The 26490-nt window shown below is 45.1% G+C and overlaps 2 protein-coding genes across 4 annotated transcripts; one reads left to right on the plus strand and one right to left on the minus strand.

The window, feature by feature from the left end:
- Positions 1-13045: 13045 nt before the first annotated feature.
- LOC121552347 (40S ribosomal protein S29) lies at positions 13046-15419 on the minus strand. The gene is made up of 3 exons (XM_041865198.1): positions 15309-15419; positions 14785-14884; positions 13046-13144 (listed from the first exon to the last, which is right to left on the minus strand). The coding sequence occupies exons 1-3, from the start codon at positions 15416-15418 to the stop codon at positions 13136-13138; spliced, it is 219 nt and encodes a 72-aa protein (XP_041721132.1). The 5' UTR covers position 15419; the 3' UTR covers positions 13046-13135.
- Positions 15420-16553: 1134 nt separating this feature from the next.
- Positions 16554-21700, plus strand: LOC121552469 (alpha-1,6-mannosyl-glycoprotein 2-beta-N-acetylglucosaminyltransferase). 3 transcript variants are annotated; one of them, XM_041865405.2, is made up of 3 exons: positions 16554-16728; positions 19542-19805; positions 20167-21700. In XM_041865405.2, the coding sequence occupies exons 2-3, from the start codon at positions 19779-19781 to the stop codon at positions 21544-21546; spliced, it is 1407 nt and encodes a 468-aa protein (XP_041721339.2). In that variant the 5' UTR covers positions 16554-16728; positions 19542-19778; the 3' UTR covers positions 21547-21700. The 3 variants fall into 3 exon arrangements, with proteins under 3 accessions (XP_041721339.2, XP_041721340.2, XP_041721341.2); XM_041865406.2 differs by having other exon boundaries at positions 19730-19805; XM_041865407.2 differs by having other exon boundaries at positions 19763-19805.
- The last annotated feature ends 4790 nt before the right edge of the window (positions 21701-26490 follow it).

Consider the following 26490-nt stretch of genomic DNA (forward strand, 5'->3'; position numbering starts at 1 on the left):
CGAACGGCGGCTGGCTGATCTGTATTTCAAATACAAACGGTGAGTGGTGAGTAACCACGCAAGTCACCTAATTATTCAGCCGTGGGTCAAGGGTAAAGTGACTTATAAACTATTCATTTTTATACAGTGGGGGAAAAAAGTATTTAGTCAGCCACCAATTGTGCAAGTTCTCCCACTTAAAAAGATGAGAGAGGCCTGTAATTTTCATCATAGGTACACGTCAACTATGACAGACAAAATGAGGAAAAAAATCCAGAAAATCACATTGTAGGATTTTTAATGAATTTATTTGCAAATGATGGTGGAAAATAAGTATTTGGTCAATAACAAAAGTTTCTCAATACTTTGTTATATACCCTTTGTTGGCAATGACACAGGTCAAACGTTTTCTGTAAGTCTTCACAAGGTTTTCACACACTTTTGCTGGTATTTTGGCCCATTCCTCCATGCAGATCTCCTCTAGAGCAGTGATGTTTTGGGGCTGTGGCTGGGCAACACAGACTTTCAACTCCCTCCAAAGATTTTCTATGGAGTTGAGATCTGGAGACTGGCTAGGCCACTCCAGGACCTTGAAATGCTTCTTACGAAGCCACTCCTTCGTTGCCCGGGCGGTGTGTTTGGGATCATTGTCATGCTGAAAGTCCCAGCCACGTTTCATCTTCAATGCCCTTGCTGATGGAAGGAGGGTTTCACTCAAAATCTCACGATACATGGCCCCATTCATTCTTTCCTTTACACGGATCAGTCGTCCTGGTCCCTTTGCAGAAAAACAGCCCCAAAGCATGATGTTTCCACCCCCATGCTTCACAGTAGGTATGGTGTTCTTTGGATGCAACTCAGCATTCTTTGTCCTCCAAACACGACGAGTTGAGTTTTTACCAAAAAGTTCTATTTTGGTTTCATCTGACCATATGACATTCTCCCAATCCTCTTCTGGATCATCCAAATGCACTCTAGCAAACTTCAGTCGGGCCTGGACATGTACTGGCTTAAGCAGGGGGACACGTCTGGTACTGCAGGATTTGAGTCCCTGGCGGCGTAGTGTGTTACTGATGGTAGGCTTTGTTACTTTGGTCCCAGCTCTCTGCAGGTCATTCACTAGGTCCCCCCGTGTGGTTCTGGGATTTTTGCTCACCGTACTTGTGATCATTTTGACCCCACGGGGTGAGATCTTGCGTGGAGCCTCAGATCGAGGGAGATTATCAGTGGTCTTGTATGTCTTCCATTTCCTAATAATTGCTCCCACAGTTGATTTCTTCAAACCAAGCTGCTTACCTATTGCATATTCAGTCTTCCCAGCCTAGTGCAGGTCTACAATTTTGTTTCTGGTGTCCTTTGACAGCTCTTTGGTCTTGGCCATTGTGGAGTTTGGAGTGTGACTGTTTGAGGTTGTGGACAGGTGTCTTTTATACTGATAACAAGTTCAAACAGGTGCCATTAATACAGGTAACGAGTGGAGGACAGAGGAGCCTCTTAAAGAAGAAGTTACAGGTCTGTGAGAGCCAGAAATCTTGCTTGTTTGTAGGTGACCAAATACTTATTTTCCACCATAATTTGCAAATAAATTCATTAAAAATCCTACAATGTGATTTTCTGGAAAGAAAATTCTCAATTTGTCTGTCATAGTTGACGTGTACCTATGATGAAAATGACAGGCCTCTCTCATCTTTTTAAGTGGGAGAACTTGCACAATTGGTGGCTGACTAAATACTTTTTTCCCCACTGTATCTCGTATCTGTACTCCGTTATGACGTTCTGATGTGATATTGTCACGAATTCAGCCGAGACTGCTCCTCCTCCTTGTTCGGGCAGGCTTCGGCGTTCGTCGTCCCCGGAGTACTAGCTGCTACTGTTTGATGTTCTCTATGTTTGTTTGGTTTTGTCTGGTTGGTGCACCTGTTTCATATCATGTATTGATTATGTCACCTATACGTTTCCTTTGGTTTTGTTGGTAGTTGTGTGTTGTTGTACGCCTGTCCGTTGGTGTAGGCTTATTGTTTTCTTGTTATTCGTGCTTTACGCACTTTACGCACTGTTTGTTGAGGCCCGTTGGTTTTGTATTTTGCCTCTGTGACTATTAAAGTCGGATCGACTAAGCTTCAGTGTCCTGCGCCTGACTCCAACACCGCATCCACATCAGCCATTGACAGAACAACACACCATACAATGGAATCAGCAGGAGCAGCGGCGGCGACTGAGTCGCTGGAGGATCGGGTCAGCTGCCAGGACGCCAGGATCCAGCAACTTGGCTCCGCCATGCAGGAGGTGATGAACACCCTGCGCCGATGGGAAAGGGGAGGCGTGCCCACACCTCCTCCTAAATTACCACCACCATCGGCCAGTCCCACCAGACCAGCTCCGGAATCCAGTGGGATTCGGCTCTCGCTCCCGAGGGCATATGATGGCACATCCCCCTCGGGATACGAAAGCGTTTTTCCGCCCTCATCTCCTGTCTCTCCGGCAAGGCGTTGGAGTGGGCCAACGCCGAATGGAGGGGAATAGACACCGCCACCATCAGCTACGCGGAGTTCTCCCGCCGCTTCAGGGCTGTTTTCGATCACCCTCCTGAGGGTAAAGCGGCGGGGGAGCGTCTGTTCCACCTCCGACAGGGGAAGAGGAGCGCACAGCAGTTCGCCCTGGATTTCTGGACTCTAGCGGCGGATGCGGGGTGGAATGAGAGGGCCCTCATCGACCACTATCGGTGTAGCCTGCGTGAGGACGTTCGTCGAGAGCTGGCCTGCAGGGACACCAATCTGTCCTTCGAACAACTAGTGGACATGTCCATCCGTCTGGATACCCTGCTGGCCACCCGCGGACGTCCCGAGATGGGGCCGTCCATTCCATCCCCCAGCACCTCCGAGCCGAGCCCAATGGAGCTCGGGGGTGCTGGCGCTAGAGAGAGAAGGAGAGAGAACCCGAGGGGGGCCATCCCCTGCACCAGCTGTGGCCGTGGAGGACACACTGCGGCTAGGTGCTGGGGAAGGTCTCCAGGGAATCGGGGCAACAGGTCGCGGACTGGGGAGTCATTTCAGGTGAGTAGGTTCCCCACTCACCCAGAGCTCTCTGTTGTTCACTTGTGTATACCTGTGGTATTTCCTCAGGTTGCATCTCATTCCCAGCATAAGGCGCTAGTCGATTCAGGCGCGGCTGGGAATTTTATTGATCGGAAATTTTGTTCTAAGTTAGGGATTCCCCTCCTGCCCGTTGATGCACCCTTTCCTGTCCATGCCCTAGATAGCCGCCCGTTGGGATCTGGGTTGATTAGGGAGGTCACAGCGCCACTAAAGATGAAGACGCAGGGGGGTCATGAGGAGATTATTCAGTTGTACCTAATTGACTCTCCTGCGTATCCAGTGGTGCTGGGGCTTCCTTGGTTAATCACCCATGACCCCACCATTTCTTGGCAACAGAGGGCTCTCAAGGAATGGTCTGGCCAGTGTGTTGGGCGATGTTTAGGTGTTTCCGTTGGGGCGACCACGGTGGAGAGTCCGAACCAAGTGCCCGCAATGCACATTCCCCCTGAGTATGAGGATTTGGCACTCGTGTTCAGCAAGACGAGGGCGACGCGATTGCCACCTCATAGGCAGGGAGATTGTGCGATAAACCTCCAGACAGGCGCGGCACTTCCGCGGAGCCATGTGTATCCTCTGTCTCAAGAGGAGACGGCGGCTATGGAGACATGCATAGCTGAGTCCCTGAGACAGGGATACATACGGTCCTCCACTTCCCCTGCGTCCTCGAGCTTCTTTTTTGTGAAGAAGAAGGATGGAGGTTTGCGCCCGTGTATTGATTATCGTAGTCTCAATCAGATCACTGTGAAATACAGTTACCCTCTTCCTCTGATTGCGAGTATGACTGAATCATTATGCGGAGCGCGGTTCTTCACAAAACTGGATCTCAGGAGCGCTTATAACTTGGTGCGCATTAGGGAGGGAGATGAATGGAAGACGGCATTTAGTACCACCTCAGGTCATTATGAGTATCTTGTCATGCCATACGGGTTAATGAATGCTCCTTCAGTCTTCCAATCATTTGTGGACGAGATCTTCCGGGACCTGCATGGGCAGGGAGTGGTAGTGTACATTGACGATATCCTAGTGTACTCTGCTACACGAGCCGAGCATGTAGCCCTGGTGCGCCGAGTGTTGGGTAGGCTGTTGGAGCATGACTTGTATGTCAAGGCAGAGAAATGTCTGTTTTTCCAGGAGTCCATCTCCTTCTTGGGTCATCGGTTGTCCGCGTCAGGGGTGAAGATGGAGATTGACCGGGTTTCAGCCGTGCGTAACTGGCAAACCCCAACCACTGTTAAAGAGGTGCAGCAGTTTTTGGGTTTTGCCAATTACTACCGGAGGTTTATCCGGGGTTTTGGACAGGTAGCAGCTCCCATTACGTCCCTGCTGAAGGGGGGCCCGGTGCGTTTGCAGTGGTCGGCTGAAGCGGACAGGGCGTTTTGTAAACTGAAGGACCTGTTCACTTCGGCTCCGGTGCTGGTGCACCCGGACCCCGCTTTAGCATTCCAGGTAGAGGTGGACGCGTCAGAGGCCGGTATTGGGGCAGTACTGTCGCAACGCTCCGGCACGCCTCCTAAGCTCCGTCCCTGCGCTTTTTATTCTAAAAAGCTCAGCCCGGCGGAGTGTAATTATGACGTAGGGGACAGGGAGCTGTTAGCCGTGGTTCAAGCCCTAAAAGTGTGGAGGCATTGGCTTGAGGGGGCTCAACACCCTTTTCTCATTCTGACTGACCATCGTAACCTGGAGTACATCCGGGCAGCTAGGAGATTGAACCCTCGTCAGGCCAGGTGGAACATGTTCCTGACCCGGTTCGTTTTTAAGATCACTTACATCCCAGGGTCCCAGAACGGTAAGGCAGACGCCCTGTCCCGGCGGTATGACACAGAGGAGAGGTCCATTGAGCCCACTCCCATACTGCCGGAGTCTTGTCTGGTGGCACCGGTGGTATGGGAGGTCGATGCGGAAATTGAGTGGGCATTACGCACCGACCCTACTCCCCCAGAGTGTCCAGTGGGTCGGACGTACGTGCCACTCGAGGTCCGTGATCATCTAATTTATTGGGCTCATACGTCACCCTCCTCTGGACATCCAGGTATTGGCCGGACAGTGCACTGCCTTAGTGTTAAGTACTGGTGGCCAACATTGGCTAGGGACGTGAGGGTTTATGTCTCCTCCTGCTCGGTGTGCGCTCAGCGTAAGGCGCCTAGACACCTGCCCAGGGGGAAGTTACAACCCCTGCCCGTTCCACAACGGCCGTGGTCTCACCTCTCGGTGGACTTTGTCACGGACCTTCCCCCCTCTCAGGGGAATACCACTATTCTGGTCGTTGTGGATCGGTTCTCTAAGGCCTGTCGTCTCATTCCAATGCCGGGTCTCCCTACTGCCCTACAGACCGCTGAGGCTTTGTTCACCCACGTCTTCCAGCACTACGGGGTTCCCGAGGATATAGTGTCTGATCGGGGTCCCCAATTCACCTCTAGAGTCTGGAGGGCGTTCATGGAACGCTTGGGGGTCTCGGTTAGCCTTACCTCGGGTTACCACCCTGAGAGTAATGGGCAGGTGGAGAGAGTGAACCAGGATGTGGGTAGGTTTCTGAGATCCTATTGCCAGGGCTGGCCGGAGGAGTGGTCGGGGTATATCCCCTGGGCAGAGATGGCTCAGAACTCTCTCCGCCACTCCTCTACTAACCTGACCCCTTTTCAGTGCGTGTTAGGTTATCAGCCGGTTCTGGCACCATGGCATCAGAGCCAGATCGAGGCTCCTGCGGTGGATGAGTGGTTTCGGCGCTCGGAGGAGACGTGGAACGCTGCACACGTACATCTGCAGCGGGCCATCCGCAGGCAGAAGGCGAGCGCCGATCTCCACCGCAGTGAGGGTCCAGTCTACGCCCCTGGAGATTGAGTCTGGCTCTCGACTCGAAACCTGCCCCTTCGCCTTCGCTGTCTCTCCTCAGGCCGGTGGTAGCTGGTCCACTCCAGGAGAGTGAGATAAGAGAGACCCCTCCGCCCCCACTGGACATCGAGGGGGCTCCGGCGTACTCAGTCCGGTCCATCGTGGATTCGAGACGTCGGATGGGGGGTCTACAATATCTCGTGGAGTGGGAGGGGTACGGTCCGGAGGAACGGTGCTGGGTGCCTAGGAGGGACATTTTAGATCCATCCCTCCTGACTGAGTTCCACCGTAGTCATCCTACGCGCCCTGCTCCACGTCCTCCTGACCGTCCCCGAGGCCGGGGTCGGCGCACGGCTGGAGCCGCGCGTCAAGGGGGGGGGGTACTGTCACGAATTCCGCCGAGACTGCTCCTCCTCCTTGTTCGGGCAGGCTTCGGCGTTCGTCGTCCCCGGAGTACTAGCTGCTACCGTTTGATGTTCTCTATGTTTGTTTGGTTTTGTCTGGTTGGTGCACCTGTTTCATATCATGTATTGATTATGTCACCTATAAGTTTCCTTTGGTTTTGTTGGTAGTTGTGTGTTGTTGTACGCCTGTCCGTTGGTGTAGGCTTATTGTTTTCTTGTTATTCGTGCTTTACGCACTTTACGCACTGTTTGCGTAATCGCTCGCCTCCTGTTTGTTGAGGCCCGTTGGTTTTTGTATTTTGCCTCTGTGACTATTAAAGTCGGATCGACTAAGCTTCTGTGTCCTGCGCCTGACTCCAACACCGCATCCACATCAGCCATTGACAGATATTCACACTTCTGACAGAGAAGTAAAGGAAGGAGAACAAGTGTAATTCCGCTGTTTCTCAGCATTCTGTTTCTTCTAAAAATGGAACAATCTCTGAATCCTTTGCAGAATTCAAGCAATAGTGGTGACAGTTCATTTTCTGTCCTGAATTAGAAGTTAGAGCTACATACATTTTTTTACTTTGAAATTAATGAAATATAGCCATTGATTCTCGAACAATATAACTTATAAATATCTCAAGTTTAGTTCAACTGTCTTACCCCATCAGAACCAAACATGTGTTTGTTTTGACAGTCTTTTTTTGTAAACCATATAACAAACACTGTATAGGTTCAAAACATGGTTAAAACTATCCTTTGGATCTCATGTATGGTCAATCCTTGCATCCTCTGTTTAGGAATTTGAGAATGGTAACATTTCTCCAGCCCCATCACTCAGCTGTTTAGCAAAAAAAGTGTTGGGGCGGCCATTTTGTTGTCATTTGAATCTCGGCTAGCACAAACTGCTAGCATTGACATGTGAATGGAGAATGGCAATAAAAGGCCGCTGACAAGGCACCGGCACAGTCACAGACATCACTATAAACCAGAGACAGCGGGAGATATTAAACACTGTAAATGTGTGGGCAGCAGAAACCTTAAACACTGGTTGAATCAACGCTGTTTCCACGTCATTTAAATGAAATTATGTTAAACCAACATGGAATGGACGTTGAATTGACGTCTGTGCCCAGTGGGACGTGTCTTGCTGTTGGATATGTTTCCAGTCGTAATTCAGCCATAGCAATTATCATGTGAATCAGTTATGCACTCAAGGCTGGAAATACTTTGTGAGCATAATACCTTGCGGGCCATCAGGAGTCATGGCATTCCAATGAGTCAGGTCATCCTGTGTCTGGTAGATGTAAAGCCCACACACGCCCTCACTCCCACCACTACAGTCCCTGGCAATGTTCCCTGAAATGTTTTTCGACACGGAGGAAATTTCAGGTCTGCTGAGCGACTTGAACGTTGTGAAAATTCTGTGCAACTTCCAGCGGGTGTTTACTGTGAACACTGAGGCTGTACCCACTTTAAGTTACAGTTTTAACAGTGGTCAAGTAGGCTACTGTGGCTATTTGATCATAATGTAGGCCTATCAGAGTGGCCTACCATAAAAAAATGGAGAAAATGCATCCCATAACATTTGAACATGGAAATAGCTGTTATATCATTCAGTCTACAGTAGCAGCCAATGTGTGGTGTTCAATGTAGGCCTGCATTCCATAAGACTTTTGAAAAAAACATGCAGGGCTTGACATTAACCTTTATCAACTCAGACAAGGAGGTGACTGAAAACGTTGTTGTGTTGTTTGATGCAAGAAACCACTTACAAATAAAGTGCATTATTAGTCCCATACCATTATTACAGAGAATCAGACAAATTATGCTACCCTCTGCCTATTGGCTACTTAGCTTATTCAAGCCTGCCTCAAATACAACACTGCCCTTTTAAGACAAAAAAAGCTCTTTACCTGACTTGCTTTTCAAAGATGTCTAGAAATGTACACGTTTTGTGCTCTTGAAGGAAGCATTCCCTCCCCTATTGCCGACTACAAATGATCTATAACTGGGCTAATAACTCACTAATTAGCAAAGGATATGAACAAAAGGTGCACACGTGGCTACATGCAGCTCTTGCTTTGATCTCAAAACAAGCGCATCTACTCACGACCGCTCATGCTGTAAACACAGTTCAATCCAAAGTAAATGGTACAGATCCATATATGGCAACAGTCTATTTGCATATAGGCCTACTGCAGCTCTGATTGGTTATGCCGCACGATCTGTGTAGAGTATGGGCCGAGTCGTGCATGTCAATGCAATAAAATCCTACTCCGATGCGTTCTGCCTACAACAAAATCTCTGATATTTCCTCTGAGCGGTGGTCTGGGGGAGCTGTGTGGCAGTCTCGGGGTTAATGCGCGCAGCTTAGAGGGAACATTGGTCCCTCGGTACATATAGGTTTAATGTCAAAGTGACATGTAAACCATGTTCAATCTTAAATGTCACTCTCAGGCTGTCTTAAAGGTTCATAAAGGAGGAATTAATGTTAAAATGTGAGCAGAGGTTACATTCAGGTCGATACACAGAGATTCAAAAGGCTAACATCAAAAACAATGTCAAGAGGAATTCACAAGAGGAATATAGAATTCCCACTATATGGTTATTGGTAGGTAGAACCTTCTATTAGGCTATGTAAAAGACATCTCTGGTAGTAGGCCTAAAGATAGGGGATATTCAGGTTGTAATACAATACAAAAGGTTAAAAACATCAAAACCAATTGCCAAGAGGGATTCACTGACACTAAGGTATATAAATGGTTATAGGTTAGTTTCATGTGGAACTAAACATGACATTAAACACCAAGCATGTAGCATATTGATATGCTTCACACACATAATCTGGCCAATAGCAGTAATAGCTCTAGCTGGTTTACATTAAGGTATATGGTATGGTTATCCATCCATGGCCAGTAACACAGAAATAAACTACAGAGAGAGCTGGCAGAGTACCACATGCTCCCAGGCAGCCTCGGGACGATGATCGGACTCAGATGGGACCATGTGCTGTGACACCATTTCTGTGCATATTGTTAAATGTCCCTTCTTGATATTTTCCATTTAAGAGTAATTCCACTGTTCATGAGGGTTTAAGCGTGAGGTTATGTAGCACATTCAGAGAACAAGTCACCCTGTTACGCCCTCTCTCTCTCTCTCCCTATTCCTCTAACCAGCTTTCTCTTGTAGAGACACTCTCAATGCCAAATGTCTCTCCCATGACCCCTTTCCTCTCTCTGTGAATTGCATCTTAAATAAAGGTTAAATTAAAAAAATCTCTATCTGGCTGTCTCCAAATCAAACTGAAGAATGCATGACCAGGTTTATAGTTTCTATTTGGATAGACGGCAATGCTCTACATCGCCACTCTCTGTGTCTTCTTCTGTCTAGTCTAATCCATTTGTAACCATAGCTCATACTGCTTTGACTTCACATTCTCTCACACACACCTTCAGACATATATGAATGCGCACACACACAAATGTACATCACAGTGGCATCAGATAAGACACGCACCATCAGTGATAGATTCATTTCATCATGAATGTCCACCCTTTAACTACTCCCCTCCTGCTTGTTTGGTGTTGGCTGCCTCCCCACCAAGCCCCCCCCTTCCCCGCAGTCTCACCCCTTGGCTCCCGTACTGCGCCACACTTCAAATGGCACATGGGGTGCTCTGTCGTAGCCGGCCGCGACCGGGAGACCCATGGGGCGGCGCACAATTGGCCCAGCGTCGTCCAGGGAAGGGGAGGGAATGGCCGGCAGGGATGTAGCTCAGTTGGTAGAGCATGGTGTTTGCAACGCCAGGGTTGTGGGTTCGATTCCCACGGGGAAGTATGAAAAAAAATAATGTATGCACTCACTAACTGTAAGTCGCTCTGGATAAGAGCGTCTGCTAAATGACTAAAATGTCAATGTAATTAGCGATGACCCAGTTGACAGCCTTATCAAGGCATCAAGGCTGACTCTTACCAGTCTGCATTTGCATCTCTTTCTTAACAGTGGGTAGAAAGCCTCTTCCCAGGGAGCTGGGCAGGCCCGCCGTCGACTCGCTCTTTGAATGTTCCAAGCCTCTTGTCTTGATTTGTTGGGTTTCAGCTGTGGTCCACCGCTGCCCCCTCAGGTGGAGCATTGTATTGCAGTCAGCCTTTGAATGAGAATTCAACTCATTATGGTTGCAGCAAGAGAGAGAGAAGCACACACTGTCCTAAAATGTGCATATTCTGTGAAGGATAAATACAGTGGTAGAGCAAAGCTATGGATGATCTACTGAGTTAGATCAACAAGAATAGCAATACTAGACCCACTCAACAGACAGACAGTGCCGGTGAGAGGTATCTTGAGATGGAATGACTACACACAGTAAACATAAACACGCTGCATAACCCTATCTAGTGTTTGAATATGACATTACTTAATTGAGTCTGTGGTGGAATGATAAATGGTCTTTAGTTTGAGATATTTCCCTTAGGAACTCTCATTGGGGGACTAAAATACGTACTCCTGAGTGGTTCGATTCCCACGGGGGGCCAGTATAAAAAAATATGTATTCACTAACTGTAAGTCGCTCTGGATAAGAGCGTCTGCTAAATGACTGAAAATGTAAAATGGCTGAAAAAGTTTGATGGAGCCCACTTGTGTATTGACTGTATTCTGCATTTTTACCCACGGGTCTGTATGCACTTTTAACCTCCATGAAATAATTAACATGTCTTTTGGCTAGTTGAAGGTTTTTAAAGTGAAATCTGATTTATTCTGATTATACCTTTTTGTTTTTACTAATGTACTCTCTTTTTTATCAGTTCTGGCATTGATTCTGATCTTCACCAAATATTGGGGATACAGACTGACAGTCAGGGAGCTGTGGAAAAGCTTAAATGAGAATGGCGATCAGCCGTTCATTCCCTCACATCCCTACAGAGGCCCCTCTCAGTGAAAAGTGCCTCTTTGTGTGCTAGCAGCCGAGAACAGGTAAACCCTGTGGAACGTTTCCATGCAAACCGAGCCACGAAACATTCTAAATGAATTAATTAACCTGTACTCACTGAGATGGGAAAGCTGCAGCGTGTGCCTGGCAGTCAAAACGCTGCAGCAAGAGAAGGGTCCCCAGCGCACCTCCACAACAACCACAACTGCGGGTTTACTTTAAATCGAATAGACCACTTTAGCCAGTGTGCAAGGAGTATAGGCCTACACATGCAAGCAGGCACTTACACACATCTACGCAAACCGCAGGGACACGCTCACACACATATACCCACAGGCACACAAACACACTCCCCTTGACATTATAAATTCTTGTGGTAATCTGGAAAGTGCACCTTCACCCTGCCCTACCTTTGTACCTCTTCCTTAAATGGAGAGAAGCTACTGCTCATTACACACACACTCCTTCCCTTTGTACCTCTTTCAGGAAGGATGGAGAGGCTCTCTCTCGTTATCATTGTTCCAGTGTCACAGAGAAGGAAGAGAAGCTCCTCATCAAACTGTAGCCTGAAACCTCACTGCTGCCTCTCCTATCGGGGCCTGACCCCAAGCCAGGGGAAGTGGAGAACTTCAATACAGCACTTTTCTAATGAACTGGAGTTATTTTATTAAATGCAGATGAGGGAAAAGGGTTAACATTTTGACATGTGATGGGTCATGAACAATGTGGAATAGTAATGACATGTAATATAGGCTAGTGTGTTGATTTCCTTTCTGTATAGCACTGTTTATTTTTTAGAGCTTCTCTGCCATCTGGTGGGCAAGTCACCTTCCTACAAAGACTGAATTCTACATCAAACCAGACATAACGACTCAACATAGTTGAGCATTTGCTCCTCTCATATAAGCAAATTGCTTCAGAAGTGAGTATTCATTTTGCAATGCAACAGAGACAGCATAAGAGCGCACAAATGTCAGTGAATGTCCAGTTTACCACATCCTTTATGTACGGTCAATGCTTCTATCCTGATTAGGCTAGTTATTTTGCAAAAAGGATAAATTAATGATTATCACATACACTACAAAGACGACTTTGTCAATCTCCTGTTGTATAGAATCTTACTCAGTGTATGATGGACAACAATCATTCTTTGTATCCAATTCTCTCCTTCCAGCCAGTGTTCCCTTAACCCTCAATTGATTTGAAAAGAAATTACCTCTGTCTTGTGTACAATTCAGGGGATATTGGGACACACCCATTCATTGTGGCAAGGATAAGAGTTTGTGGTTTTCCGAGTGTATCACACATCAGTCGTTTGCTACCTACCAGGATCAAATGCACTTTGCGCACCAACCAGTAAACATGGATTTCAGTTTTCCAACCCAGAATGACAGACGTACACATTTATGTTTTAAACCTGTCAGATTACATAATTGATTTATCAAGTGCTGGTATACAACCTAGAAGTGACTACTTGCAGCAGCCCCATTTGAGTTTTCAGAAATATGTTTCAAAGCTCTACCACAAAATGTCACAATAGCAGCAAGATATCAAATTTCCCAATCAAATATTTGAACTTCGATAGCAGTTGACAATCTGGGTATAGGCTTAACAAAAATTGTCAGTATTTAGGACTCAAGAGTATATCTCAGGAGCGTAAACACTACATTGTGCACGCAACAGTGAAAGTAGCCATTACTAAAGTTTCAATAACAAATCCATACAATAAATAGATTTACTGTAATCAAATTAGTTCATTATCTAACAGATGGGAATCAGTTTGCATATCATGCAGAACATCAAAATAAGACAAGACCAATATGTAGGACAAAAGAAAGCATTTATTTTCATTGCTGGAACATCCCGTTCTCAGCTGGTTTGACCTCCTGGGGAACCTTTAGCATCCAATGCATTTAGTCCAGCTGTGAAAAAAGCAATTTCAGGGTTAGACTCATGTAGTACAGAATTACAACTACCCAACTTAACTGTCAAGAGAATGGTATTGTAGAATACATTAGGAACATAACCTATTGATTATATTCTGAATAAAACGAAGTATCTAGCATTCGGAAAGCATTCAGACCCCTTGACTTTAAAACATTTGTTTTTTTACGTTACAGCCTTATTCTAAAATGGATTACATTGTCCCCCCCCCCTCAAACTACACACAATACCCCATAATGACAAAGCAAAAACAGGGCAATTTTTTTTTGCACATTTCTTGAAAAGATAAAACTGAATTAAATTTACATAATAATTCAGACCCTTCACTCAGTACTTCCTTGAAGCACCTTTGGCTGCGATTACAGCCTCGAGTCTTCTTGGGTATGAAGCTACATGCTTGGCACCTGTATTTGGGGAGTTTTTCCCCATTCTTCTCTGCAGATCCTCTCAAGCTGTCAGGACGGATGGGGAGCGTCACTGCACAGCTTTTTTCAGGTCTCTCCAGAGATGTTCGATCAGGTTCAAGTCCTGGCTCTGGCTGGGCCACTCAAGGACATTCAGAGACTTGTCCCGAAGCCACTCCTGCATTGTCTTGGCTGTGTGCTTAGGGTCGTTGTCCTGTTGGAAGGTGAACCTTCTCCCCCAGTCTGAGGTCCTGAGCAAGTTTTCATCAAGGATCTCTGTACATTGCTCCGTTCATCTTTCCCTCGATCCTGACTAGTCTCCCTGCCACTGAAAAACATCCCCACAGCATGATGCTGCCACCACCATGCTTCACCATAGGGATGGTGCCAGGTATCCTCCAGACATGATGCTTGGCATTCAGGCCAAAGAGTTCAATCTTGTTTCTCATGGTCTGAGAGACTTTAGGTGCCTTTTGGCAAACTCCAAGCAGGCTTTCATGTGCCTTTTACTGAGGAGTGGCTTCCTTCAGGCCACTATCATAAAGGCCTAATTCGGCAGTGATGCAGAGATGGGAGAACCTTCCAGAAGGACAACCATCTCCACAGAGGAACTCTGGAGCTCTGTCAGAGTGACCATCGGGTTCTAGGTCACCTCCCTGACCAATGGCCTTCTCCCCCGATTGCTCAGTTTGGAAAGGGCGGCCAGCTCTAGTAAGCTCTCAGTGTTTCCAAACTTCTTCCATTTAAGAATGATGGAGGCCACAGTGTTCTTGGGGACCTTCAATGCTGCAGATTTTTTTTTTGGTACCCTTCCCCAGATCTGTGCCTCGACACAATCCTGTCTCGGAGCTCCACGGACAATCGAGTCTCATAGCAAAGAGTCTGAATACTTATGCAAATAAGGTATGAGGTTTTTTTTGTACCAAAACAAATCTGTTTGCGCTTTGTCATTATGGGGTATTGTGGGGTAGATTGAGAAAAACATTTAATTTAATAAATTTTAGAATAAGGCTGTAACTTAAAATGTGTTAAAAGGGAAGTGGTCTGAACACATTCCGAATGCACTGTAACTACCCCATGTTTGGTAAACCACCTGTACTGTGCATTCTGAAGCAGGAATTCCTTTATCCTCGACGTTAGCATTTTTCAACAATGTCAGCAACTAGCCAACGGTGACTTACAGTTGATATAAAGAGTACAAAGCAACTACTTGCCTTGACAAAGCCAATGTCATTCGCGTACTGCCTGAAGCACTGGCGGCACATGTTGAGCCCGTATTTACGGATCAAACCGTGTCTGTTCGAGCATACCCGGCTGGAAATCAAAGAATGTAAATGTTAGACAAACATGATGAATATGATTTAATAAAAAATGCCCAGCAAGTTGAAGCTCATTCAAAATTAGCCAGCTAACGTTCCCTAGCTAACAAGTGTTCGCAGCAGATAAACCTGCAACATTCACATTGAGTGGTATATTGACGGCTCAAAATAATTACATTTTCTCTAGCCACGTCACTGTACTTGATTACATAGTACTAGAAGTTGCAAACAGCCAACGTTAACATGCGCGAAGAATGTGAGGCCCGGGCCCAGCGTTGCTGCACATCAGCCGCCATATTAGCTCGAACTAAGTCTTCATGTGGTTCGAATTGTACACCAAGAATTTTGGTTCCTGAAAATCTGACGGACTCTGAAATTCACTATAAAGAAAATAATAATAAATACTGAACATGACTGACCAGGATCGGGATCCCTGACCGAATTTTCTGGGGTGACTCCAATAGAGCTGCTGATGACCCATCTTGTCTCTTTCGCTCGATGTCAGAAAGGAAGGAAGTATGGTGCGCATGCGCAAATAAAACTATTGCGCTGGGCTTCTTCCGCCCACAATGCATAGTGGGAAACATCGCGTTGCGTTCTTCTTGTAGTATACCACTAGATAGCGCCAACAACCTGCATCAGCAACAACAACCCATCATATATCTGGAGCCTGCTGCTGCAGCTGTGGAATTCAATAGATGGTGAATTTATTTACAATTCCCCAATCTCAGCGTCAATATTCGGATGAATAGCTCAACAAGGCATTTGTACAAGCAGGAATCATTCATTAAAATGGCATGCTGTTAAATATTTACAATAATACATACGAAGAACTAGCCTACCCATCTTTCACCTCCTCAAATGTATACAAGTGGACCCCATGAGCTGGTTTTGAAGCAGGTTCATGTTACAATCATGCATTGACTAGTAACATGCATGCAAAAAGTAGCTTTAAATGTGATTAATATGAACATTCTTAAATTATTAAGAAAGATGTAATAATTATACCAATAGTAGGTGAATCAATATCAAAGTATGTAAGAAAATCAACCAGATTGAGTTTATTTCACAGTGCAATTATTATTATATAAGAAAACAAATCCAACATACTGTGAACACAGACGAGTTACAGTAAAATTCCTTTGGATACTTTCCCACTTTGTAATGCCAGTAGAAAGACCATCATAAAAAAATAAAAAATGATTTCTTGAAAATTTAACGATAATAGACTAAAGTTAGGCTAGTAGTGATACTATTTTCTGCCTGTCTTTTTGTATGGAATACAATCAAGAATAGTTTAATATACACAATAATATCGAATTGGCTTACATTATTATCAGAGTAGATAGCTACTTTGTCATAAAACAGATCAGAAGAACAAGCATTTCGCTACATCCGCAATAACATCTGCTAAATATGCGACCAATATAATTTGATTTGATTTAAATAAGACTTTGTTTATCTATTGTTCAAACAAATGACTAATTCTTAAGAAATATCATATCAACTATATACATGCAAGATTGTATTTACAGAGATCTCCATATTGTTACATTGTTTATACTCCTACAGTTCAATGGTTCAGTTCAATGCAACATTGTAGCATAGCTAAAAAACTATGTATTGAGAGCCCCCCCTCCGGAGTAATGCATTGTGGGAGCCAGTGGTTTGGTATTTTGGTATTTTGTGGCAGCGTTAGCTAGCTAGCTGGTTAATGTGTTATTTTTCCCAGAAATTGGGAGCAGGAGAGGAAAGAAGTGATGGAGGAGAATGAATATCTCATGTCATCGCACTGTTAATTTCGGCTGAGAAAGCTGCATAGTACGACTACCTTTTTAGGTAAATATAAAACGCAGTTTTTTCCACGATTAAGCTTGTTGCGACAGTCTGTTTTGGCCATGAATTGAGGCGCAACTGGAGTGCTTGTTTGTAAATATGATACGCTCGCACCAGCTAGCTTCTACGTGCCGCATTTAGATTTCCATCTAACTACGTTGCTAGCTAGCTACCATAACATCACTTGTTAAACAATGTTTAAGCTACGAAATATAGCAATCTGGTAGTTGTGTATGATGCAGACCTACACGGCATGAGTCTCGAGCGAAATGGGGTTGGTGGTTTGACGTAAATGTCCCGGGGGGCCAGTTCTGGGCTACCAAGACGATAACGTTAGCTAGAAGGAATATATCATTATTTGCTTGAGCTACATTTGGTTAGAAAAACCACATTTCCCGCAACGGATGACATGTTAAACGATTGAAATGTTTTTACATTAACAAACATAAGAAAAGGGTCTAGTTTTGAAATGATAGGTGGTGGTTTGCTTAGCTCTACAGCTTGTTGACTGTGTGTATCGCGTCATCTAGTGAAAGTCAGCATGACAGGCGTGTAATGTAACATTAACGTTACACCGTTAAAAAAAGAACATTTCAATGCTCTGTTTTTATCAAGGGAGTCTGTGATCCAGTGCAAAGGCTCTTGATGTATGTGTATTGATTGTGACAGTGCCTCTGGGCAGTATAAATGAGTGAGGTCAACCCAGAAAGAAACGCTGCTGAGATAAGATGAGAATAGAGAACTAATCATATAATGTTGAAGTAGAGCTAGGGTTGATATGGGAGAGCTCGTATGTCTAAATTAAGATTCTAGCTAAATCATGATGACTGGCAGATACTTTGTGACGATAAATAAAGTATTAGCCCTAAACGACAATCATTTATCCTACAGATTGAGATATACAGTGCATTCGGAAAGTATTCAGACCCCTTGACTTTTTCAAAATGTTGTACATTTTGTTAAGTTACAGCCTTAATTTAATCCATTTTAGAGTAATGTTTTCCCTCATCTACACACAATACCCCATAATGACAAAGCGAAAACAGTTTTTTTTTTTATGTTTGCAAATGTATTTTTTTTAAAAGCCTTATATACATAAGTATTCAGGCTCTTTGCTATGAGACTCGAAATTCAGCTAGGGTCAAATTAAAATGTATTTGTCACATGCCCCGAATACAACAGGTGTAGACCTTACCGTGAAATGCTTACTTACAAGCCCTTAACCAACATCCTGTTTCCATTGATCATCCTTGAGATGTTTCTAAAACTTGATTGGAGTCCACCTGTGGTAAATTAAATTGATTGGACATGATTTGGAAAGGGACACACCTGTCTATATAAGGTCCCACAGTTGACAGTGCATGTCAGAGCAAAAACCAAGCCATGAGGTCGAAGGAATTGTCTGTAGAGCTCCAAGACTGGATTGTGTCAAGGCACATATCTGGGGAAGGGTACCAAAACATTTCTGCAGCATTGAAGGGCTCCAAGAACACAGTGGCCTCCATCATTTTTAAATGGAAGAAGTTTGGAACCACCAAGACTCTTCCTAGAGCTGAGCAATCGGAGGAGAAGGGCCTTGGTCAGGGAGGTGACCAAGAACCTGATGGTCACTCTAACAGAGCTCCAGAGTTCCTCTGTGGAGATGGGAGAACCTTCCAGAAAGACAACCATCTCTGCAGCACTCCATCAATCAGGCCTTTATGGTAAAGTGGCCAGATGGAAGCCACTCCTCAGTAAAAGGCACATGACAGCCCACTTGGAGTTTGCCAAAAGGCACCTAAATGACTCTCAGACCATGAGAAACAAGATTCTCTGGTCTGATGAAACCAGGATTGAACTCTTTGGCCTAAATGCCAAGCGTCACATCTGGATGAAACCTGGCACCATCCATACGATGAAGCATGTTGTTGGCAGCATCATGCTGTGGGGATGTTTTTCAGCAGCATGGACTGGGAGACTAGTCAGGATCGAGGGAAAGATGAACGGAGCAAAATACAGAGAGATCCTTGATGAAAACCTGCTCCAGAGCGCTCAGGACCTCAGACTGGGGTGAAGGTTTACCTTCCAACAGAACAACGACCCTAAGCACACAGCCAAGACAACGCAGGAGTGGCTTCAGGATAAGGCTCTGAATGTCATTGAGTGGCCCAGCCAGAGCCCGGACTTGAACCCGATCGAACATCTCTGGAGAGAACTGAAAATTGCTGTGCAGCAACGCTCCCCACCCAACCTGCCAGAGCATGAGAGGATCCGCAGAGAAGAATGGGAAAAACTCCCCAAGTACAGGTGTGCCAAGCTTGTAGCGTCATACCCAAGAAGACGCAAGGCTGTAATCGCTGCCAAAAGTGCTTCAACAAAGTACTGAGTAAATGGTCTGAATACTTATGTAAATGTTATATTTCAAAAAATATATATATTTGTCATTATGGGGTATTGTGTATAGATTGATGAGGAAAAAAAACAATTGAATCAATTTTAGAATAAGGCTGTAATGTAAACAAATTGTGGAAAAAGTCAACAGGTCTAAACACTTTCCGAATGCACTGCTTATGGGGAATATTTTTGTCAGTGTATTGTCTATGATGCATTTTGCAGATCGTTGTCAAGTCTTTTGTCATAAAACCAAATTATGTTTTGTTCTGCTGAAAAATATCTATGTACTCCAATAAAACAGCTGTGTTTTATCGTTGATATGATGTATGCAGGTTGCATTTAATAAAGGAAGCTAGTTTAGTACACAGAAATACTACAATTACTTTAATTGTTTTCTCTTCTTTTGTTTTCCATTGGGTTCCATGCACACCACTACCCTGCAGCCTCTTAGCGACCAACATGCCTTATGGAACTCTCACCTGGCATCACTGATATTCCACAAGTTACCTCAAGCAACAAGTGTTAGCAACAAACACAATTTGAAGCAGTTTTTTTCCAAACCTGCCTGCCTCCCTGTCTGGCCCCAAAGCACAGCAGTACCATTTGAAATTGCAAACCTGTGTTTTTTCAGTTTCTTTACAATCAACTCCACTCCTTTCCCAAGGGGGTGACTGCCTATCATGAGATTCCGAATCTACAAGAGGAAGGTACAATACACGACGAGTCCCAAGTCATTTGTATGTGCTGCATGTTTCAGTACTGGGCATGTTTTAAATGGCACAAACAAAACACATTGTTTGAAAACAGTCCTAGACAATAAAACCTATCTTATTGTGATGTATTTAGTTCAGCTGAAGAAGCAGGACCTACTGGATCAATTGAATAAGATATTAACTCATGTACACTCATAATATAAACTCTGTTACATAATCTTACTGTATCTTCAAATAAAAAAAGAAAATAGAAACAACAATGCAATTGACAACAATAGTAAAATAACGCCAATAGGGGGGAGGATAGAGTCCAAAACCGGCATGGGATATGATTTGATTTGTATCTTATGTCCAGGTGGTGATACTGACGCTGGTGGTGGTGGTGTGTGGCCTAGCCTTCTGGACCAGTGGGAAGCAGAAGAAGAGCAGTGGAGTGGTGGTCCCCAAAGAGGCTGAGGGGGCAAGGAGAAGCAGTAGTAGCCAGGTGCATCCACAGCCGCAGGCCACACCTGCAGTCAGTCGGATACCCATCGTTCCACCAATCGCACCTGTAGCACCTGCCAACGAGACGCAACTGGAGAACCAACCCGAAAAACACCTGGAGAAGGAGAAAGCGGTCAAACCGGATGTGGACAACACTACCCTCGTCTACCGTGGCATCGTGTTCCAGCTCAACTTTGACCAGACGGTGAGGCACGAAGAGAGGTTCAGGGCAGTGAGGAAGAAGGACGATCTGGTGGTGGTGGTCCAGGTGCACAACAGACCTGACTACCTGAGGCTGCTGGTGGAGAGTCTGAGGAAGGCCCGCGGCGTGGAGAGCATCCTGCTCATCTTCAGCCACGACTTCTGGTCCCCCGAGATCAACGAAGTGGTGGCCTCGGTCGACTTCTGCCAGGTCCTCCAGATCTTCTTCCCCTTCAGCATCCAGCTGTACCCCCAGGAGTTCCCGGGCCTCGACCCCAAGGACTGTCCCAGAGACATTCCCAAGATGGACGCCTTAAAGCTGGGCTGCATCAACGCAGAGTACCCCGACTCATTCGGCCACTACCGCGAGGCCAAGTTCTCCCAGACCAAGCACCACTGGTGGTGGAAGCTGCATTTTGTGTGGGACAGGGTCCGGGCGCTGAAGGACCACCGGGGCCTGGTGCTTCTTATCGAGGAGGACCACTTCCTCTCCCCGGACTTCCTCCACCTCCTCAAGCTGATGTCGATCCTGAAGAGGGAGAATTGCCCAGACTGTGACATCCTGTCTCTGGGGAGCTATGGCCACATCAGCTACGCCAGCAAATCCAACAAGGTGGAGGTGAAAGCCTGGAAGTCCACCGAGCACAACATGGGCATGGCTCTGAGCAGGGAGACCTACCAGAAGCTCCTCCAATGCACTGACGCCTTCTGCACCTATGACGACTACAACTGGGATTGGTCCTTGCAGCACCTGACCGTGACCTGTCTGCCATCCTACTGGAAGGTCATGGTGAGCGAGGCGCCCCGGGTCTTCCACGCCGGGGACTGCGGAATGCACCACAAAAAGTCTGTGTGCATGCCATCTAGCCAAAAGACCAAGATAGAGAACATCCTTCTGAGCAGCAGCAATCAGCTGTTCCCCAAGAACTTGCTGATTACTAAGAGACTGCCGGCTAACGGGGCAGGGGGGGTGGCGCCCCATGTGAAGAACGGGGGCTGGGGGGACATTAGGGACCATGAACTCTGCAAGAGCTACCTTCGATTACAGTGACCTTATTATAATTATATCGTTACTATTCTCTTTTTTGCATCCTCTGACTTTAAGAAAAAGAAAGCCTTTTTAAAAAGAATCTTTATGGACTATTTCTTCATATTGCCTGTTTTATCGGACTGTTCCAAATAAAGTATGTTGGGTTTGGAACTTTCACAAGTGTCTATGTATATCCAAGGCCAATATTGATTTAGAGTATACAGTATACCCTCTGAAAAGTTATACGGTATGTGATCTGATAAAATGACATTGGTGCCTTTTTCACATACATAATTGTTTAAGTGTTTCATTATTTGCATTCATAATAGCTTTTAATAGCAAGAATGACATTGTTTTTTAGCTAACATTAAACTGGATATGTGGAGCATCAGTGTAAAGGGAGTAAGTTGCGACCAAAATGAGAGCAAGTGGGGAGAGTAAAATCTAGTGAATTAGTGGACTTTGCGATCCCAGTCTGCATGCATAATTAATTTTGAAGTTATTTACAGTGCCTTCGGAAAGTATTCATACCCCTTGATTTTTCAACATTTTGTTACGTTGCAGCCTTATTCTAAAATTGATTAAATAAAAAAATATCCTCAGCAATCTGCACACAATACCCCATAATGACAAAGTGAAAACAGGTTTTTAGAATTGTATAATTAAAAAACGGAAATATCACATTTACATAAGTATTCAGACCCTTTGCTATGAGACTCGAAATTGAGCTCAGGTGCATCTTGTTTCCATTGATCATCCTTGAGATGTTTTTACAATTTGATTGGAGTCCACCTGTGGTAGATTCAATTGATTGGACATGATTTGGAAAGGCACACACCTGTCTATGTAAGGTCCCACAATTGACAGTGCACGTCAGCGAAAAACCAAGCCATGAGGTCGATGGAATTGTCCATAGAGCTCCGAGACAGGATTGTGTCGAGGCACAGATCTGGGGAAGGGTACCAAAACATTTCTGCAGCATTGAAGGTCCCCAAGAACACAGTGGCAAACATCATTCTTAAATGGAAGAAGTTTGGAACCACCGAGACTCTTCTTAGAGCTGGCCACCCGGCCAAACTGAGCAATCGGGGGAGAAGGGCCTTGGTCAGGAAGGCGACCAAGAACCCGATGGTCACTCTGACAGTACTCTAGAGTTCCTCTGTGGAGATGGGAAAACCTTCCAGAAGGACAACCATCTCTGAAGCACTCCACCAATCAGGCCTTTATGGTAGAGTGGCCATACGGAAGCCACTCCTCAGTAAAAGGCACATGACAGCCCTCTTGGAGTTTGCCAAAAGGCACCTGAAGACACAGACCATGAGAAACAAGATTCTCTGGTCTGATGAAACCAAGATTCAACTCTTTGGCCTGAATGCCAAGCGTCACGTCTGGAAGAAACATGGCACCATCCATACGGTGAAGCATGGTGGCGGCAGCATCATGCTGTGGGGTTGTTTTTCAGTGGCAGGGACTGGGAGACTAGTCAGGATCGAGGCAAAGATGAATGGAGCAAAATACAGAGCGATCCTTGATGAAAACCTGCTCCAGAGTGCTCAGGACCTTAGACTGGGGTGAAGGTTCACCTTCCAACAGGACAACGACCCTAAGCAAACCGCCAAGACAATGCTGGAGTGGCTTCGGGACAAGTCTCTTGAATGTCCTCGAGTGGCCCTGCCAGAGCCCGGACTTGAACCTGATCGAACATCTCTGGAGAGACCTGAAAATAGCTGTGCAGAAACGCTACCCATCCAACCTGACAGAGCTTGAGAGGATCCGCAGAGAAGAATGGGAGAAACTCCCCAAATACAAGTGTGCCAAGCTTGTAGCGTCATGCCCAAGAAGACTCGAGGCTGCAATTGCTTCCAGAGGTGCTTCAACAAAGTACTGAGTAAAGGGTCTGAATACTTATGTAATTTTTATATATATTTTGTATTTATTTTATATATTTTTGCAAACATTTCTAAAACCCTTTTTTTGCTTTGTCATTCTGGGTTATTGTGTGTAGATTGATGAAGGAAAAAAACAATTTAATCAATTTTAGAATAAGTCTGAAACCTAACAAAATGTGGAAAAAGTCAAGGGTTCTGAATACTTTCCAAAGGCACTGTAAATCACATAGATTTGCTGAGATCAAAGCAGGTCCTCAGAGACACCTTGTCCCATTTACATGATCTTCCATTTAACTTCTATTCTCAATAGGTATAACAGTATATCCTTCCTACCAGAGTATCCAGACTCTATTAAGAGAGATGCCCATAGGAATCCTCTTCAGATTAATATCACACCATTAAGTTCATAATACAATTACAGTGCCTAAAAATTCTATGTTACCAATGTCTTAAACCTCTCAATTTGCCCCTTAACCGTTTGGCCCTGATGTTATTCAAGGATGTACATTTAGTCAAAGGAAAGTCATTAGATCCCTCCATGACCATTTCCCAGCTCTCTGCTTCAATCTTAATTGTGCTCATGGGGAGAATATATATTTTACTTGCATTCAATATTTTTTCAAGAAGTGATTCTTTAAATTCATGGTTAAATATATGAATGACTCCCAGACAACATTAACAACATTGAAATGAATTGCTGGTGCTGGTGCAGTAGCAGAGTACATTTAAATATGAAGTGCTTAGGACGCAACTCTTTATTGACAGTTTCCTCGTGGCCAAGCTAGCTTGGTGGCTTCTCTGAGGCTGCATTGATTTTCCTTCCCTCCCCCCTAAAGCAATGGTTAAAAGATGGACTGCCTGACTGAGCACTGTATACAAAATCTAACTGGGATAACTGCAGAGATAAGGCCAACTCAGTTCCTTATCTCCATAGGTGTGGCCCATACTGTGGTCCTCTGTAGCTCAATTGGTAGAGCATGGCGCTTGTAACGCCAGGGTAGTGGGTTCGATCCCCGGGACCACCCATACGTAAAAATGTATGCACACATGACTGTAAGTCGCTTTGGATATAAGTGTCTGCTAAATGGCATATTATATTATAGATCTACTAGTCTAAGAAAATACACTGAGAATACAAAACATTGCTCTTTCCATGACATAGACCAGCTGTACTCAAGTACCATTTGAGAACGTCCGGTCACACAAATGTCCTAGGTGGCAAAGGTCCGGATGGATAATGTAATTTATCGGCGTAGTAACAAAGCCCCCCCTCGCAACCCATGGAAATATCAAATTTGCATAAGTATTCAGACCCTTTACTCAGTATTTTGTTGAAGTACCTTTGGCAGTGATTACAGCATTGAATCTTCTTGGGTATGATGCGACAAGCTCGTATTGGGGAGTTTCTCCCATTCTTCTCTGCAGATCCTCTCAAGCTCTGTCAGGTTGGATGGGGAGCGTTGCTGCACAGCTTTTTTCAGGTCTCCAGAGATGTTCGATTGGGTTCAAGTCCGGGCTCTGGCTGGGCCACTCAGGGACATTCAGAGACTTGACCCGAAGCCACTCCTGCATTGTCTTGGCTGTGTGCTTAGGGTCGTTGTACTGTTGGAAGGTCAACCTTCGCCCCAGTCTGAGGTCCTGAGCACTCTGGAGCAGGTTTTCATCAAGGATCTCTCTGTACTTTGCTCTGTTCATCTTTCCCTCGATCCTGATAGTCTCCCAGTCCCTGCCACTGAAAAACATCCTCACAGCATTATGCTGCCACCACCATGCTTCACCATAGGGATGGTGCCAGGTTTCCTCCAGACGTGACGCTTGGCATTCAGGCCAAAGAGTTCAATCTTGGTTTAATCAAACCAGAGAATCTTGTTTCTCATGGTCTGAGAGTCTTTATGTGCCTTTTTTAGCAAACTCCAAGCGGGCTATCGTGCCTTTTACTGAGCAGTGGCTTCCGTCTGGCCACTACCATAAAGGCCTGATTGATGGAGTGCTGCAGAGATGGTTGTTCTTCTGGAAGGTTCTCCCATCTCCACAGAGGCACTCTAGAGCTCTGTCAGAGTGAACATTGGCCCCTCTCCCCCGATTGCTCAGTTTGGCCGGGCAGCCAGCTCTAGGAAGAGTCTTGGTGGTTCTAAACTTCTTCCATTTAAGAATAATGGAGGCCACTGTGTTCTTGGGGACCTTCAATGCTGCATAACCTTTTTGGTAGCCTTCCCAGATCTGTGCCTCGACTCAATCCTGTCTCAGAGCTCTACGGACAATTCCTTCGACCTCATGGCTTGGTATTTGCTCTGACATGCACTGTCAACTGTGGGACCTTATATAGACAGGTGTGTGCATTTACAAATCATGTCCAATCAATTGAATTTACCACAGGTGGACTCCAATCAAGTTGTAGAAACATCAAGGAGCTCAATTTCGAGTCTCATAGCAAAGGGTCTGAATACTTATGTAAATAACGTATTTCTGATTTGCAAAAATTTCTAAAAACCTTTTTTCGCTTTGTCATTATGGGGTGTTGTGTGTAGATTGTTGAGAAAACCCCCACATTTAATCCATTTTAGAATAAGGCTGTAACGTAACAACGTGGAAAAAGTCAAGGGGTCTGAATACTTTCCAAAGGCACTGTAAGTGTGCTGTATTAGATAGCATAATGTCTGCTGATGCATTAAATAAGGAGTATAGCAAGGGGGAGTTCTTATAGAACACCAGCAAAAAAAAGCCTCTATTTACATGTTGATTAGTAGTGCATTTCGCACTACTTTTGAGCTATAATTTGATTTTAAGGCTCGTATGAATGTCCTGCTTAGTATAATGTTTGTGTCATCGCAAATCAACTGCATTATACTTTAAAAACACTTCAACTTCAACCAGTAAAATCGCTTTCTGGCTAGCTTTTGCTACAGCCTATATAAATGAGCGTTAGCATTCTAGCTAACAACTGCTGCAACCAAAATAGTTATTTTGCAAAGATCACAACCAAATATAATCTTAGCGACTGTTCAAGCATGAATCAAAACATCATTGTAAGCGTATGAGAACCTCAAAACGTTATTTTGTTTAGAAGTAATACCAA

The sequence above is a fragment of the Coregonus clupeaformis genome, chromosome 36 (assembly GCF_020615455.1).
Source record: "Coregonus clupeaformis isolate EN_2021a chromosome 36, ASM2061545v1, whole genome shotgun sequence".
Lineage (NCBI taxonomy): Eukaryota > Metazoa > Chordata > Actinopteri > Salmoniformes > Salmonidae > Coregonus > Coregonus clupeaformis.

Excerpts from the sequence above, each read along its gene's own strand:
- LOC121552347 (XM_041865198.1), bottom strand. The coding sequence starts at position 15,418 with ATGCGCACCATACTTCCTTCCTTTCTGACATCGAGCGAAAGAGACAAG. Across the intron at positions 14,885-15,308 it reads GGTCAGGGATCCCGATCCTG|CCGGGTATGCTCGAACAGAC; the intron begins GTCAGTCATGTT and ends TTTGATTTCCAG.
- LOC121552469 (XM_041865405.2), top strand. The coding sequence starts at position 19,779 with ATGAGATTCCGAATCTACAAGAGGAAG. Across the intron at positions 19,806-20,166 it reads TCCGAATCTACAAGAGGAAG|GTGGTGATACTGACGCTGGT; the intron begins GTACAATACACG and ends TCTTATGTCCAG.